The 17,410-nt window shown below is 39.0% G+C and overlaps 1 protein-coding gene across 1 annotated transcript in view; it reads left to right on the top strand.

Moving 5' to 3' along the window:
* The window catches only part of MSH3 (mutS homolog 3), a 132,118-nt gene that overhangs the window by 102,644 nt on the left and 12,064 nt on the right, over positions 1-17,410 (top strand). The window contains exons 20-21 of the mRNA XM_053912181.1: positions 2,039-2,196; positions 15,431-15,617. Of these exons, the coding sequence (XP_053768156.1) occupies positions 2,039-2,196; positions 15,431-15,617 (345 nt within the window). The remainder of the gene's footprint in view (positions 1-2,038; positions 2,197-15,430; positions 15,618-17,410) is intronic.

Raw genomic sequence — 17,410 nt, 5'->3', positions numbered from 1 at the left:
GGAGCACTGGAACACGTGGGTCTCTGTGGTCCAAGGCAAATCCAGGGCCCAGGTGTTCTAGAGTGGGGTGGGGTGGGCCCTGGGTAGACCTCAGGTGCCTCAGTCCCTAGCACTGTGTGTGGCACATTACAGGTAAAGATGAGGGAGCACGGGAGGGGACCAAGGACCACGGTCTTTCCATTTCCACCCCTTTCCCAGGATAAATATTTCTAGCCTCCCCAGAAATGCTTACTTTGGCTGTGTAAAAGTTAAGACTCATTACAATAATATTCATAAGCTCTTGACCCTTTGTACCTGATTACCAAGAAGAACAACAGTAATGCATGCCATGAAATATGTCTGAGTTTTAAGCTAAATTTAACTCCATGGCTGAGTTATTCTCATAGATTTTGTTAGGAATGTGTTTTTTGCATAGCATGATCATTACATCATATTGTTAAATATTAGAGGAAATATTAATGGCACTTGAACATTGTATTCTGTATTCTGTCACTTCTCCTCTCAGGTGCCCCTTTCTTCCTGCTTCTGAAACAGTGAGGGAAAAAAAAGGGCATTTCGTCTGACAATTTTTAAAGTGTTGTGACCTGCGCTGCTGTGTCTGCCCAGAAGGTTCCTCTCCTCCCTTCCTGTCCCTCATCAATCTCCATTGACCGGAGTGGTACTCATCCTTCAGGGCCCCACATACACTGCTGCCCCTTTAGAGCCTTCACCTTCACTCTGGCCAGATGCTGTCTCTTTCTATTCTAGCTCCTTCGTGTTCTGGTTTTTAAATTTTTGACACGTACCACTTTTTGGTACACAGGTGTACTAGTGGGACAGTGCCTAACGGTGATAGGCAATGTAAATTCAAACCCTGGTCTGCCGTCACTCTACTGTCATCTTGGGTGGGCCGCCATACCTGCGGACCCTCAGTTTTCTCATCTGTAAAATGAGGGGGGTGGACTGAGTGACAAGCGGCGCTTAGTGGAATGTAGTATATTGGGCAGCATCCAGGCACAGAAGGACTTGGACCCCTACCTCAGCATCTCAGCATACAGCCTGTACCCTCCAGCCTCATTCTCCCCCTTAGTGTTTGTAGTTCCCCTTAGGTTAAAAGTGTAAGGATTTGGCTGAGGGTTTGTCTGGCAGAGGGAGTGTCTCTTACTGTAACCTGTCATTGATTGACAATTTAGGGAATAAAACACTTTGAAACTGCCAAACTTTTTCAGTAGTCTGCAGCTACTATAAAAATAGTTCTACCATGATTCCTTTTTAAAGATAGATGTTAAGATCTGTACCTGTCAAGGGAGAAAGCTTCCCCCCACCCTCCCCTGAAAATTAGCTGATGCCCAAGTCTTGGAAATTAGTATGTGACTTTTTTTCCCTTTCTGCTGTGCATCTCTTGACTTCAGGGATCTTCTGACTATCATTCTAGTGTACTCAGTGGTGGACCCAGGGAGGGACCTGAGCTAGGGCAGCTCTTCTCTTATTTAGCAGTGACTATAATTCCACGTCACTGAGCAGGGCTCCCCCTACCTCCCTGCTCCTGTTTCCCCCACCCCCTGCCACTTTGAAACATCTGTTGGAGGATGATCTTCACTTAACATCCAGTTCTGCTGCTGAGTAGCTCTGCATTACTGGGCAAGGCACTTAGCCTCTCCAAGGTCTGCCTCGCACCTGTGATAGGGCAATACAGTAATACTAGTAATAGAGTAATGCTGAACTTTTATACCAAAAGATGTTGCAAAATTCATTTACTGATTAATAGATTTCTTTAGATCTTCTGGGAACACAATCATGACATATAGGAATAAGATAGTTTCATTATTTTCTTTCCAATCCTTATACCTTCCATTTTCTTTCCCTGCATTTTTTAATGAATGGAAATGAAATTTTATCAAATGATTTCTCTGTGTCATTGGAGATCATATTATTTATCTTCTTTATTCTATGAATGTGGTGAATTATTGATTGGCTATTGAAGTTTTACGGAACCAATTGGAAATACTGCGTAAGGGCCCCTCTGGCACAATGGTGAAACTGCTCTTGGACTCTGCAGGGGGACTCGGAGAGAGCAATGATCATCACTGGGCCCAACATGGGCGGGAAGAGCTCCTACATAAAGCAAGTCGCACTGATCGCCATCATGGCTCAGACCGGCTCCTACGTCCCCGCAGAGGAAGCGACAGTTGGAATTGTGGATGGCATTTTCACGAGGTAGAAGCATTACATCTATTTGAATATATTTCTGAAATAAATCAAGCCCACATTGTCACATGAATTTTCTTTTTATGTTTAAATGGAAGGATATGCTCTTGAAATATTTAGAACTTAGGAGCTTAAAGAAATCATTTTATCCTGTATATCAATACTAGGAGAGACATAGGAGATCATTTTGTCTAGTAGTTTTCAAGTTATTTTTAGTTACTGAATTCTTCCTTTAAAGAAAATCATCTGTTTCCTTCAGCAGATTAGTATTTAAACAGAGCAAAGCAGAGGTGGAAGGCTCGGAGGCCTGGCTGCGAGGCTCTCTAGGGCAGTACGGAGACTGCTGCATCCCCCTGTTTTGTAGGTGGGAACTGAGACCAGACAGAAAAAGGCACTGGCCCGAGATAATTTCTCATACTCTTTTTACTGTAAGATCATTTGCATGCAGCTGACTAGGTCTTCTCCCTCAAGGCAAAAACCTAAATTTCATGCCTTATTAGGAAGATGGGTGAAATATCCTGGTCTCACTAACTAGAATTCATAGTTTAATCTATTGATGCAGATTTATCAATTAAAAAATTTGTTTTAAACACAAGTATAGTTGTTATACAGTATTATATTAGTTATACTAGTTTCAGGTGTACAAAGTAGTGATTTGACATTTTTATTCTTTACAATGTGAAGCATCCCACTAATTCTAGTAATCTTTCACTTCAAATTTATCTCAATATTTTTTTTCAAAGAATTTTCTTCAATTACTGTTGACATTCAATACTGTATTAGTTTCAGTTGTACAACATAGTGGTTAGACATTAGATTTGTTAGTTCTTAGAGTATTCATACTTCTTACATTACATTTTTAGAAATAAGTGAATACAGTTTATAGTGTATAGACAAGCCAGGCATATAGAGTGTTCAATTTACTGTCCAGCTTCATACTTACTTAATATTTGACCCTGCAATCACATCCGAACATATAACATGCCACTATTGATGTACTCGAATAGACATTCAAATACTTTAAAGCTTGGTGTTCAATCTGAGAGTGAACAGAGTGAAGCAGCCTACGTCTGTTTGATGCCTTATCACCAAAGAGATGGTGTTTTGATTCCCACATATTTGTAAATTAATTCTGCATAGGAAACTTAAAGACTCTCTCTTCACTTTTTAAAATTGCAATTAATCTCCTATTTTGTAAGCAAAATGCAGTAGGTATTTTATTTTGGTTATATTATTAGGGGAAGTGACAGATTTAATAAAGGGAAAAAGATAAGAAGGGAAAAACAGGAAAATGAAAACACATTGTGGGTAACGTAAGGTGTCTGAAAGAGAATCTTCTTAGCGAGAACACCAGTTAGGAAGGTTTTTAGGTACCAGCAATAGAAAACAAAACGAAGGTAAATTTTTCTCGTAAACCAAGGCTGGAGATTGGTGGCTGCTTCTGCTGTTTTAGCGACTGCCATTTCTGTGGCCTTTCTCTCACTGACATGCCTGTCCTGCTGGGGGGTTTTTCCCCTGTTCAACTGTCACCTGTTGTTCAAGATCTCACTCAGATGCCTCCTCCTTCAGGAAGTCTTCCTTGAGTCCCATGGCCAGAATTAGTCTCTCATCTCTGTACTTCCACCTTCCATGTGTTTTTCCTCTTTTAAAGCTCTGACCACCTTCAGTTTTATAGTCATTTGTGTACGTGGTTACCCCTACTGCTGTCTTGTCTATTCCCAGAGGATGAGTTTCCTATTTTCTCTCCCCTCCCTTAACCTAGAACTTTGCATTGTCCATGCATAACAGACACTCTAGGACGGAGCTATTGAATGAATTGACCCTTCAGTCAAGATCAGGCAAATAGATATTGGTCTCATAGGCAGTGGAGACCGGTCTCGGGAAGATTAATCTGACAGCTGTATGAAAGATAGACCAAGAAGGGCTGATGTAATACAGACGCTCTCAGGGAGATCCTGAGCATCTTAATTAGATTGACGGAAATGGAAGTGGATGGAGGACAGAGGAGAGATGTAGGGTGAGAACTGACAGGCCTTGGCAACTACAATGGATGAGGAAAAACAGATGAAGAATTAGAGGTGAAGATTAAGGCTTCAAGTCTAGGTGACTAAGAGAAGAGAATGGTGGTGCTTTCGGTAACACTGGGAAATTTTGGAGGAGGACCTGATTTCAGAAGTAATTTTAAGTTGTAACGTGTGACCCCCCAATGAGGCTGTTGATGAGATGACTGTTGCATTTCCATGTCATAGTAGAAACTACAGTGCTATTAGGAGACTTCGGCAGTGGCGGTACCGTTCCTCTCGTCACTCAGGAAGTGGCTGATAGGGAATGTGCTGACATAAAACATGGGCTTTTTCTCCATGCTGATGGTATGTTAACATGCCTTTATCTCATGTTCCGGGAGCAGCCTTAAGGTGCTAGAGTGATTACTAATCACTGTGGAAAAGCAGAACTAAGCTTATTTAAACCCTGCCAGCGCCAAATTCATTGTTTCAGCATAGTAGTCATTCTGAATTAACTGCTTCAAACACATCCATTTATTCAGCTCCTTGGGGATACATTTCAGTTACCCAGTCCTGGTGGGCCCATCCAGAGGTAGTGAAAGGATATTCTGGTTACAATGCATGAAAAAGAGCTGGTTACAAAGCCGGGCAATCCTGTATGAGTCCACTTTTGTTTGAGAAATTACATATGTAAATATATGTGGAGAAAACCATCTACATAGAAGGCTGTATTCCAAGCATCATGAGGAATATGGGATTATGGTGACTTTTGCTTATAAGTATTTTTAAAATCTGAAATAAACATGTAACAAAATACCATCTCCCCCTCCACCCCACCCCACATTAATTAATCAAGGGCAGTGTCAGTCACAATGAGAGGTTTTCCAGGGGTCGAGCAAGATGCTCTGGGAGCGCTTTTTCTTGGGCAGATTTCTTTTCTGTACACAGTGGCACAGAATCTGGGGTTGTAGGGTTTAAACCTTCCCAGGGACTTCAGCTTATCAGACTTGACTTTTCCAAAAAGTTTTAAATTCAGTCTCTAAATAACCTCATTCCCTCTCCTTCAGGAATTGATGGCTTTCTTTCCAGACCATTATACAGGATTGGTGTCTTTACTTTTCATAACAGAAACACTGTCGTTTGCACATCTAAGACAATGACTTTTTTATTTGGGTGGTTTGGTGTGCTTTGTATTATTTTCTTTCTTTTTTTCAGATTTTTAAAAAATTGTTGTTCAAGTACAGTTGTCTCCATATCCCCCCCACTACTCCCCCCACCACCCCAGCCATCCCCACTTCCCACCCTTGGTCCTGCCCCTCTTTGGCTTTGTCCATGTGTCCTCTCTACATGTTCCTGAAAACCCTTCCCCCTCTTCCCCCCATTATCCTCTCCCACCTCCTCTCTGGTAACTGTCAGTTTGTTCTTAATTTCAATGTAAGACAATGACTTTTAACCTTTGACTTTTTATGGAATTTTTAAAAAATATTGAAACTTGAATCCCCTCAGTCAGCCTGGGGCAGGGTCTGGAAGTTGAATTTTACAAGTTCCCAGAGGTTTTCGAAGTGTAGCCAAGGTTCAGAAGTATTTCCCTGACCCTTTGCTGGAGAGCTCAGTTATTTAATTGTAACAGTAATAGATGCTTATTTTGAAAATGATAGAATAGTACGGTGGGGTATTAGGTAAAGTGTTCACTTTTTCTTCGGGTCAACAACTTTTAATGATTCTTTGTAAAACTTTTTACAAATTTATAGGTATACATAAATCTTTTAAAGATGGTATTATATTTTAAGCATGACTATTACATATCTTGATTTTATTTCCTAATACGTGGGGGATTACTTCTCGGCCATACCTGGTACTTGGGGGACATTTCTCTGTTCATACAGGTTAGATTGCACCTGTCAGTGGCTGCAGCGCATCTGCCGTGAGGAGACTCCTGGTCTCTCTGACCTCAGAGAGCCCCACTTGGGATGCCCTGCTGTGGTGCAGGGCCCTGTTCCCTCCTCCTCACCCTCCCTTCCCGGTGCCGTTGGAAAGGAGTCTCTCTGGATCACATGAAGTTATATATCTAGGGTCTTTACTAGGATGTGGTGTAATCGTATGCCCTCATATTTTTCATTTATTTATTATGAAATATTTGCGACATGACAATCTCCCATATAGCTACCAGACTACTAAAGAAATAAAGTATTGCCAGTACAAGCGAACCCTCGATCCTCCCTAATCCGCTTCCCCTCCACCCTGTGCTGAGTAACTGCTCTTCTTCACTCTGGCTTTCATCCCATGAATTTGTCTGTGTGTTTACTATGCAGATATCGTTTTTGGAACAGTACATAGAACTGCAGAGTACATAGAAACAGTACAGAGAACATAAACAGTACATAGAACCATAGAACAGTACATAGTACTGGTATGCTTTTAAACTTTATATGTACCACATCGCACTATGTATTCTGCAAGGGACTTTTTTTGTCTCAGTATTATATTTATGAAATTAATCTGTACCATACATGTAATTCTAGTCCATTCATTTTTTTCTCTAATGATGATATTCACTGTATACATGCATTATAATGTATATATTTTCCCTGATTGATATTTAACATGGTTCAAGTTGGTTGCAAGTACAGTCTTGATACTTGCCTTCCACACATCTGCTAGTACACATAAATGGGCTTCATGGATCTAGGCTTTCTCTAGGCACAGGACTCTGAAGTGTGAGGAATGTGCACCTTTCTTGTTCTTCAAAACGGCTGGACAAATTTAGAAGCCCGCCAGCAGTGTGTAAAAGTTTGTCCTTAGGCTTTAAAATTAAATTAGAGTAAGAAATTCCCATTTGATGACATTTCTATATTTTCTCCAAAATTTCTCTTAAGAATATTTTCATTTCTGTTACTTCATATGTTTTACACGAAGTGCCACCTGACAAATCACTTTTTGTTAGTGCTAAGCAACTTTTTCCTCTGCATGTGCACGCTGTGCCTGTTTACAGAGATTTGAAACGCTTTATTGGCCTTCCCTGCCAAGCTGCCAGCCCTCTCATTATCATCAACGGCTGCTTCCTCTTTAATTCCTCTTGGTCTTGACTGCCAAGAAGGCAAGAGCTGAATTCAAGGCTCAGGTGTGGAAGCACATTTGTGTTAGTTTTTCCCTTCTCCTCTTGCATGGGGATATGTCTCTCGCGTGAGTCTTAGAACAGCTGCATCAGAATCAGAGATGCTTGTTAAAAATGCTACTTTCTAAGGCCTATCACAGACCCATTAAATTGGAATGTTAAGTGTGAGACCAAAAAATTAGCATTTTAAAAGCTCGTGCTAAATTTGCTGTCTTAAATTTGAGAACCTAGCCCTGGCTGTTGTAGCTCAGTGGATTCAGCGCGGGCTGTGAACCAAAGGGTCACTGGTTCGATTTTCAGTCAGGGCACATGCCTGGGTTGCGGGCCAGGCCCCCAGAGAGGGCCACGTGGGAGGCAACCATACATTGATGTTTCTCTCCCTTTCTTACTCCCACCTTTACCCTCTCTCTAAAAATAAATAAAATCTTAAAAAAAAAATTGAGAACCTACTCTATGGCTTATAATCCTAGTTTCATAGACATTATGATTCTTCCTTTATAAGTATATTATTATTCTAAATCATTTCAAGTCCTTTTTGTGCCCCATGGGGGGAAAAACACATTAAAAACCTTTTGTATGCATAAAATTTGGCTCCAAACTTTATCTTTAAATTGGTTGTTTTTGTATTATTAATTGGACATTTACAACACTAGGTCTAAATTCGTGTATTCATAAATAATCATTGAGTGTCTACTGTGTGCTATGCATTATGCTATAAGAAGTATAAATAAATGTGTGAAAAGCCGTAAACAGAAAACTTTAGGAATCTTTTCTTCCGGGATGTTGTAACCTCATGTGATCCTTTTCCTGAATAAGAAGCACTTTTTTTAAAAGTAGAATTTTGGCAAACATGCACATTTGCCTCTAATTGGTATATTTATATCAGTATATTGTGATGTATATACTCATCAGTGAACTATTTCTAGACACATATTTCTTAGGATCATTGCCATCTTTGAGTACATCACTGAAAAAAGATATGTTGTCTATTATCCTGAAGAATGCAAACTTGAACCTCATTCCCCTCTTTAGGCAGTAATTAAGTGTTAGAAAAGCAGCGAGTTATTAAGTCTGCTTTTAAAAAACCAAAACAATTGGCCTCTCTCAGCATAATTTATTTCTATTTATGTCAATGAAATGTTGGTAGAAAGGGGTTTTTATATTAAGTGGTCCCTTGTTAATAATTTTCATGCCATGCTACCCATGTGAGCTCTCGTACGGCACCCAGCTTTAGGAATGCTGTGTAATCATAATGGCACCAGTGTGTTTATTTTGAGAGCAAATTGGAAGGTAATAGGCATTCAAATGCTTATATTATTTTAAATCTTTGCCTTTGTGTGGATAACTGATTTGTTTGCCCAGTTTAGTTCAATTCAGCAAATATTGATTGAGCACCTACAGCGGGGTATTTGTACTCTACTAAAAAACACGTATCCTTCTGGACAGAAAGGAAACATGTTGAGTCAGTCATATCTTTTAGTTGGTCGTAAATACCAGCACTAAAAGCCACATGGTAAGTGATGTTTTACCATGTGAGTAGGCTGTTACGAGTTTTATTGGCATCAGAAATGTTACCTTATGAATGTCTCTGTGGTTTATTTAGCTCCTGTAGCTGTATCAGAGCCAACAGGAAATATCTCACTTCATCTTTTTGATGGGAAGTGGTTGTATGAATTGAATGCCTCCTAGTTGGAGTTTCTGAATGTAATGCCTCATGGTTGGATTTTAAGTGCAGATCTCAGGCAGGTTCCCTCAGTAGAGATCCTCTGGAGATCCTGTTAGAATTCGTGTGATGAGGGGAACCTCTGGACTCTGTATTCAAAACAAATCGGAAACATATTGAGACTGAGGAGCCATTCTTCGGTTTCAACTCTTGACATTTTACAGAAGGAAACACAGAATTAGAGAGATTGTGATTTCCTTGAGCTCATAGTGTGAATTCAGTTATAAGGTTGCACCTTCAGGTTGGGTCATGTTCCCTCTATTGATCTTATTAATTACCCTGATTAATCTTACTTCCTTTGATGACCTTGATTATTTGTGATTTTCACAGATATAGTTGGTGAAGAGCATTTGCTCTGTTGGGTATTTTCTTTTGAAATTCCTGGGGCTTTCCCATCGGGTGGACCAGTAGTAGATGCGATAGTAGATGCGATAGAGAATGATCTGCCCCATCAGTACACTGCGGGTCTCCTCCGATAGGAAAACGCCCCGGTCCCTCGTTAGATGGTCTGCATGTGCTTTGTAGATGGTTTCAGTGAACATTGTTTCTTGCGAGCCAATACAAGTTTGGCCTTTTCCTGGATTGCTCTCTTGATTCTCAGTAATGTTTCAATTAAAACGGAAAGATTTCTGCAGTGGTTTTTGCTTGGCTATATTTGCTGTTCAGTGTTACAGCTTTGGTAAGTTGACTTTACATACTGCGTGGGATCTGATTGCAGCTGTTACTAGGAACGGTTAGACTAGAGAAGCAAAAGCTTTTTCTTTTTATTATAATAATTTCATTGCTGCTAATAAACTATTTCTGATATTGCTAAAAGGAAGCTAATTATTTAACCTGGTAACTACTTTGACTTAATGTAAGGATACAGTAGATTATAAACTATTCTTAAATGTATCATTTGTGATTTTCTTTAAAAAAATTGTTTTTCTAAATACACTGTAATGCTTATACATTGTGCAAAATTTAAAACCACTGAAAAGTTCAAAAGAAAAACAATTAAGTCCTTCCATGCTTTTAAAAAATGTACACATATAATGATAAATCATTTGTGATTTCATTCCATTTTTGGGTTAATGGTTATGTTTCACTATATGCAGTATGGATCTACTACTTCACATTTTTATACTTTTTAAATACCATTTGGGATCTATACATCTTTTAAAAATTGGTATTCCTTTTCAGCCTTTTCTCTTCTTGGACTTTACAATTTATTGTTTTTCTTCCATACTTACATTGTCCTCAAAAGTTAGGGTACATCGTTAATTAGGAGATTATTTTTCTTTTGTGATATTTACTTAATATACAAAAAAAGTCCCCCAAAATGTAGACACCCATATTGGGCAGAATTCTGCAAAGTTTTTTAGCAAAGTAGAATGAATACAAGATCTTCAATTTCAAAAAGAAGACAAAATAAGCTAACATAAAAACCCTCCTAAATGAAGCACTTAGAAGACAAATAGGGCGTGATTCCACTTGTATGAGGAACCTAGGACACACAAACTCATAGAGACAGGGAGTAGAATCGAGGTTACCAGGGGCGGGGGGCGGGGAGAGTGGGGAGTTACTTTTTTAATGGGCACAGAGTTTCTGCTTTGGGTGATGAAAAAGTTCTGCGGATGGATAGTGCTGATGGCTGTACAATGTTGTGAATGTGCTTAATACCACTGAATTATACACCTAAAAATGGGAAATATTATTTATATTAAACACCCACCATTATTTTAAAAACAAAGTATGTCAAAACTGATGCAATACAGATCATCACTGCCTCTATTTAACAATTTTGATATTTAAGTTCCAATTACTTATTATTCAGCATGAAACTTCTCTCCATTAATTGCAGAATTTCTCCTTCATGTTAGCATTTTTCTTGCACAAGGCCTAGAGATTGTGATTTGGAGGGACAGAGACCCACACCATTTGCTATAATTTAACAATATCTAGAATGTTATCTCAAAATATCAAGATCTCAAAAAAACCAAACTCTTATTCAGTTTTTCATGAAAATAATCTTGAATTTAGAAAACTAATTCAAAAAAATAATTTATTTCCTCCATTAATGCTTTATTAAGCTTTGTTGACCTATATAAGGTTATAGGCAAGGAGGGAATAGGGGGATTAGAAAGATTAGTCAGCCGCCACTCCTAAAAATATCAGTGATTTTTTTTCTTAATCACATAACTGTAACCTGTCTACCCAGAGCAAACTAACTCTAAGATGAAACCTAAAGAATGCAGTTTTCATTACATTTGAATATAAATACAAGGCAGAATACTAATAAGGACATATGTTCTGGAATTCTTTAAATCTCTAACATACTTTAACATTTGAAAAATTTCAGACTCAGTGTTCAGTATTATGTCTCATAAACACTTGTTGAGTTAATAAAAAATTACAAACTTTAGTTAATTAATGTTAATTAATTTATATCTTACCTTGCTCCAAAAACTTATTTTAGGCAGTTTGCTGGGATGTATACAGTAGAGCAAGATACTGAAAGAGTAATATGGTATTCAGAGATGTTGGGTCAAAGAGAAATAAGGATGGAAACATAAGATAAAGTCAAGGTTGCTCTTTGGTATTACAAAATGTTATATAGTTGTATCCCAGTAACAAAGGTGAAAAGGATTCTTCTTTCTTCTTCTTCTTCGGATTGGTTGTTTTTTGCTTCCTTATGTTTGAAATCACTGATTTGATCCTCAGCTTTATCCACTCTACTGTTGTTTCCCTATAAATTGGTCTTTGTTTCAATTAGTGAATCCTTTGTTTCTGACTGGATCTTTTTTATGCTGTTGAGGTTGTCATGAAGTTCCTTATAACCAGTATTTTGAACTCTGCATCTGATAGATTGCTTATCTCCATTTTGTTTAGTTTTTTTTCTGGAGTTTTGATCTGTTCTTTCATTTGGGCCATGTTGCTTTGTCTCCTCATTTTGGCAGCCTCCCTGTGTTTGTTTCTACGTATTAGGTAGAGCTTCTATGACTTCCTGTCTTGGTATCGTGGCCTAATGTAGTAGGTGTCCTATAGGGTCCAGTGACACAGCCTCCCCCATCACCCAAAATGAGGTTAGTACAAGCAGCCTCTGGGACAACTTCAAGCATTCAAACATTTGCATCATAGGGGTGCCAGAAGGAGAAGAAAAAGAGCAAGAAATTGGAAATCTATTTGAAAAACAATGAAAGAAAACTTGCCTAATTTGGTGAAGGAAATAGACATGCGGGAAGCACAGAGAGTCCCACACAAGATGGATGCAAAGAGGCCCACTCCAAGACACATCATAATTAAAATGCCAGAGGTTAAAGATGAAGAGAGAATCTTAAAAGCAGCAAGAGAAAAGCAAATAATTATCTACACAAGAGTTCCCATAAGACTGTCAGCTGATTTCTCAAAAGAAACTTTGCAGGCTAGAAAGGACTGGCAATAAATATTCAAAGTCATGAAAAGCAGGGACCCACAGTCAAAATTGCCTACCTAGCAAATACATTATTTAGAATGGAAGGGCAGATAAAGAGCTTCCCCCAAAAGAAAAAGCTAAAGGAGTTCATTGTCACCAAACCATTATTATATGAAATGTTAAAGGGACTTATTAAGAAAAGAAGATCAAAACTATGAACAATAAAATGGCAATAAATACACTCTTGTCAACAATTGAATCTAAAAAGCAAACTAAGCAAACAAAAAGAACAGAAACAGAATCATGGATATGGAGAGCATACTGATGGTTGCCAGACGGGAGGGGGTTTTGGAGGAATGGGTGAAGAGGTGAGGGTATTAGGAAGTACAAATAGGTAGTTACATAATAGCCATGGGGATGTAAAGTAGAGTATAGAAAATGGAGTAGCCAGAGAACTTATATGCGTGACCCATGGACATGAACAATGGTGTGGGGATTGCCTGAAGGACTGGCTAAAGGTGGGGAGAGGGGAAAAATTGGGACAACTATAATAGCATGATCAATAAAATACAATCAAAAAAATGAAAAGGAAAACGTGTTCAGTGATAAAATTCTGTGTCCATCAGAGTCATATTAAGTCATTATATTACTGAAATTTATTGGAAAAATAAACATGCCAGATATTTCTTCAGAGAAGTTAACTGAAAATGTTTTTATCAGTTCCACCAGTAATAAACACATGCTTCCCGAGTGGCCTCGGTGACTGGATAATGAGCCAGTATTTCTCCAGCATCTCCGGGGCAGCATTTCTCCTTTATCATCAGGTGCTATGGAAAATAGAATTGTAATAGAAAATGCGTTGGCTCCAAATGCGGTGTCGTACGGGGTTTTAAGAGTCCCAAAGAGCCCCTTTGGGGTGCGGTAAAGGGCCTAATAGTGCTGGGTTTTTAACCAAGTCAGCTTTTCTTTTATCTCATCTGCAGAGTGAATTTCTTTCCAAAATTCCATTTGAACAAAGAATTTAGTAGCTAAAAAGATATTTGAAAGCCACTGGCCTAACCGTAGGATTGGGACCATTGCTTAATAAGACCCTCTGCAATCTGGCCTGGCCTCCTCAAACCCTGCAGAAACCCTGTAACAGCACACGGCGCCGTGGGGTCTTGGGGCGTTGCTGTGCACGTGTTTGGGCACCGTGTGCGTAAGTCGCCCCCCACCTGTCCAGAGATGAAATTTCATCTGTACTGCTTGGTCTGTTTATGGGTTCTGTTTTTACATTAAACTTTTAAGTTGATGTAAATTTATTTTGGAATATGATTTGAGTAGGGATACATCTTTTTTTTTTTTTCCTGAAATAACCATTTGGCTAACATCTTTTTTATTGATTCATCATCCATCCTTTCTCCCTGATTTGAAATCTCATCTATGAATAATATCTTTCTCAGGAGCATTCTCCAATTCCTGAAATGGCCAGTGAGACTACTCCGTTACTATAGGATTTCTAGTAATAGTTTAGTACTTAAACTATCGCATTGAAATTGCACCCAGTGTTTACTTGTTATTCTAAGTCTCGAGAATCATAGACACCCCCTCCAAATATTTGCCTATCGGTGCTATTTTGTTATCAGCCAAAGATTTGTTATTTCTGCCAGCTCACAGCCTTTCAAGGATATAACCGGTCAGTGTTCAACGGGGGTTAAACATGATTCTGAAGAACTCAGAGTAGTTGCAGAGATGGGAAAGTTTACTCCTCTCGCTTTGTGGTAGGGGAAATACTAGTAAACATTGAAAATTCAGGTGTAAATAACAGTATGTGAACTTTGAAAAAGTAGCCAGAATGCTTCTAAGCTAGCAGTATTTCATAAATTATGTTGTGTAGTTACTGATTTTACAGTGGATAAAGTTGACAGCAGTGTTGGTTAAGCCGTATCACCTCCGTGACTACACAGCATCGTCACAGGCTGTAAATGACACTGATTACTGGAACGGTTCTGCTCAGGCTCCACCATCTATGGGTACATTGCACTTCCTCTCCCCTGCCCTGGGCAGGGCTCCAGCCATGGGATGGTTAAGCCCCTTTCTCTCCAGAAATAAAAGGCACATTATGCTTTTGTAGGTCACATGTGAACTGTTCTAACAAAAGTTCATTGATGAAGGTTCTTAGCTGAGAAAATAGCTACCAGAATTCATAAAGGTGGCTAGAGTGTTGAAAATATGAATTCTAGGTTTTGCTATTATTAACTGCATGACCTTGAGTGCGTGTTACCTAATTCTTCTTTTTTCAGGTTCTAATACCAAATAGATGTTTTTCCAAATGTGTTCTGTAGACCAAATGTGTTCAGTCATTACGAGGTGCTGCTCTGGGAGAAGTTGTAGGGGTTGGTGGCTAAATGTTAGAGAAATGCGACAGTAAAGGCTATAAGACGTCGTACAGGAAAGAAACCCTGGCATCCTTTGGATCCCTTTGTTGACCTCTCCGAGAGCTGTGTAGCATGAGGTCAGCCCTAGGAACCTGTCAACGTCAGGGGTCTGGAATTACGAAACCTCTATAATTCTAGTTTTAGTAAAAAAGTTTATCTTATTTCAACGTGGCACTTTAACTCATAATATCAGCTAAGGAAACACTGGCAAAAGCCTTTGCTTGCACAATATTCTACTATTTGTGGATTTTAAACACAATGACGTAGAGAAGCACTATTTTCCCCTGTAAGTACCAAAACTTTGGTTTGAAATCAATGGTCAGAAAAAGGCAGAGTCAGAGGTGTCTCTTCTTTTCAGGAGCTCTATCCAGTACTCAGATTCTTCTATCCAGAATGTTTCTAAAAGATGGAATTTGATGGTAGGCACTCTTTATATCCAATAGATGTTTTCTTTTGCTTTATGTAATTTCAGCTCTTATTGACTCAAGGTGTATAGAATCCTAAGTATCTTCATATTTATTGTTCAGAAGATAATGCCTAGTTTCCAAATAATGAAGTTCAGAGGAAAATCTGCCTTCATCTTCTTTGTAGGATGGGTGCTGCAGATAATATATATAAAGGACAGAGTACATTTATGGAGGAACTGACTGACACAGCAGAAATAATAAGAAAAGCAACACCACAGTCCCTGGTTATCATGGATGAGTTGGGAAGAGGGACGAGCACCCACGATGGAATTGCCATTGCCTACGCTACCCTCGAGCATTTTATTAGAGAGGTAAGTATCTTGCATATTTTTTTTGTACATGAATGGTACACACTATCCAAATTGTTTTCCTGACTTCAGTTTCTAAATATTCAAAGGTATTTTTAATTGTTACAACTGACCCTATTACTGCAATTGATCATTCGGATGGTATACATTGAGCTCAGAGAGACTGGCCCTAAGTAATGTCTGTAATTCTGTGATGTGCCTCCCTGGCAGTGTTTTCGCCCAGAACTGCATCTTGTCATTTGCAGCCAGCTCTGTGTCAAGAGCAGGGACCATCCACCTGCAAAGCAATCCTCGAGGAGAGAACAAACACAAGATAGTGCCATTTTTACCCTGTGACATGCTTTTTGCAACAGTTTCCTAAAAGATCTTGATATAAGGTCTTATGCTCTCATCTCTTTGTGTCTTTCTGTGTTTCAGTAACAGCCCCCCCCCACACTGCATATCTGTTTTCAACATGTATTTCTAAGCATCTCAGTGTGAAATTTTGATAGTGTCAAACTTTCAGACCCTGTCTTCATCATCAAACTCTTACCTTTTATTTAGTCTCTCTGTCTTTGTTGATCTGGGTCTCTCACTTTCTCTCCCTCTCTATCACCTGCCCTTGAGCTTTATCTCCTCTTCGGTTTTTCTTTTTCTCTCCTGTTCTCCACTTTCTTACTCTTGTCTGTGTCTTTCCTTCATTTTATTTTTTTTTAATTATATTTTATTGATTCTTCTATTACAGTTGTCCCACTTTTTCCCCCTTTGCCCCCCTCCACCGAGCACCCCCACACCATTGTTCATGCAATTCCCACACCATTGTTCATGTCCATGGGTCATGCATGCGAGTTCTTTGCTCCATTTCCTATACTGTACTTTACATGCCCGTGGCTATTCGGTAACTACCCATTCGTACTTCTTATAATCTCACCTCTTCACCCATCCCCTCACCACCCCCTCCCATCTGGCAACCATCAAAACGCTCTCTGTATCCATGATTCTGTCTTTGTTTTTTCTTGTTTGCTTAGTTTGTTTCTTAGATTCAGTTATTGATAGTTACATATTTATTGCCATTTATTGTTCATAGTTCTGATCATCTTCTTTTTCTTAAATAAATCCCTTTAACATGGACCCCAAAATCTTTTCCTCTCCAGTTTGGTAATATTTCAAAGATTCATAAGAACCTTCCAGAATAAATTATGACAGAACTGAATTTGTCACTTCAGTTTTCATTGCTTCTCTAGCAGTTTTTGGATATTTTAAATGTTAATAAAGAAAGTTATTTTTAGATAAAATTTATCTTAGAGGGAAGTCATTGAAGAAGATCCTTCTGGAACAAGAGTCTCTAACCTTTTTACAGATGAAAATACTTATTTTCATGGTGTGTTTTGATTGCTAAGAAGGGGGAAGTAATCACAGAGGAGGAATGGGGGAGGTTATGTATGTTTTGCTGCTGCGAGTTCACATGGGCTCGAGGGGAGCGGCGCTGTAGCATGAACCCTCAGGCCTTCTGGCTGGAAATGCCTGTCAACTCAGGGCAGGGCATCTCGGAGAGACCCTTTGGGGGAGACCTGAGGAGCAGCTTGTCAAAGAGACACTGCCTTAGTAGCTTTATTTGTAACTGTTGTAAGAGAGATGGCCCACATTCTGACTTCATAAATGAATGGCAGAGGAACCAAAACGTGAGTTCTTCAATTTGATGAGCTTCTTTTTCTAGTTTTTAGACCATAATTTGGTGTTAACTTTCCTCAAGATAGGGATTTCTATGATACATAATGTGTACTTTAAAATAATTCTTATTAAAGAATCCATTGAAT

The sequence above is a fragment of the Desmodus rotundus genome, chromosome 1 (assembly GCF_022682495.2).
Source record: "Desmodus rotundus isolate HL8 chromosome 1, HLdesRot8A.1, whole genome shotgun sequence".
In the NCBI taxonomy this organism is placed as follows: Eukaryota; Metazoa; Chordata; class Mammalia; order Chiroptera; family Phyllostomidae; genus Desmodus; species Desmodus rotundus.
Note: the sequence above shows the minus strand (reverse complement) of the source record. Positions and strands in the feature narration are given on the sequence as shown.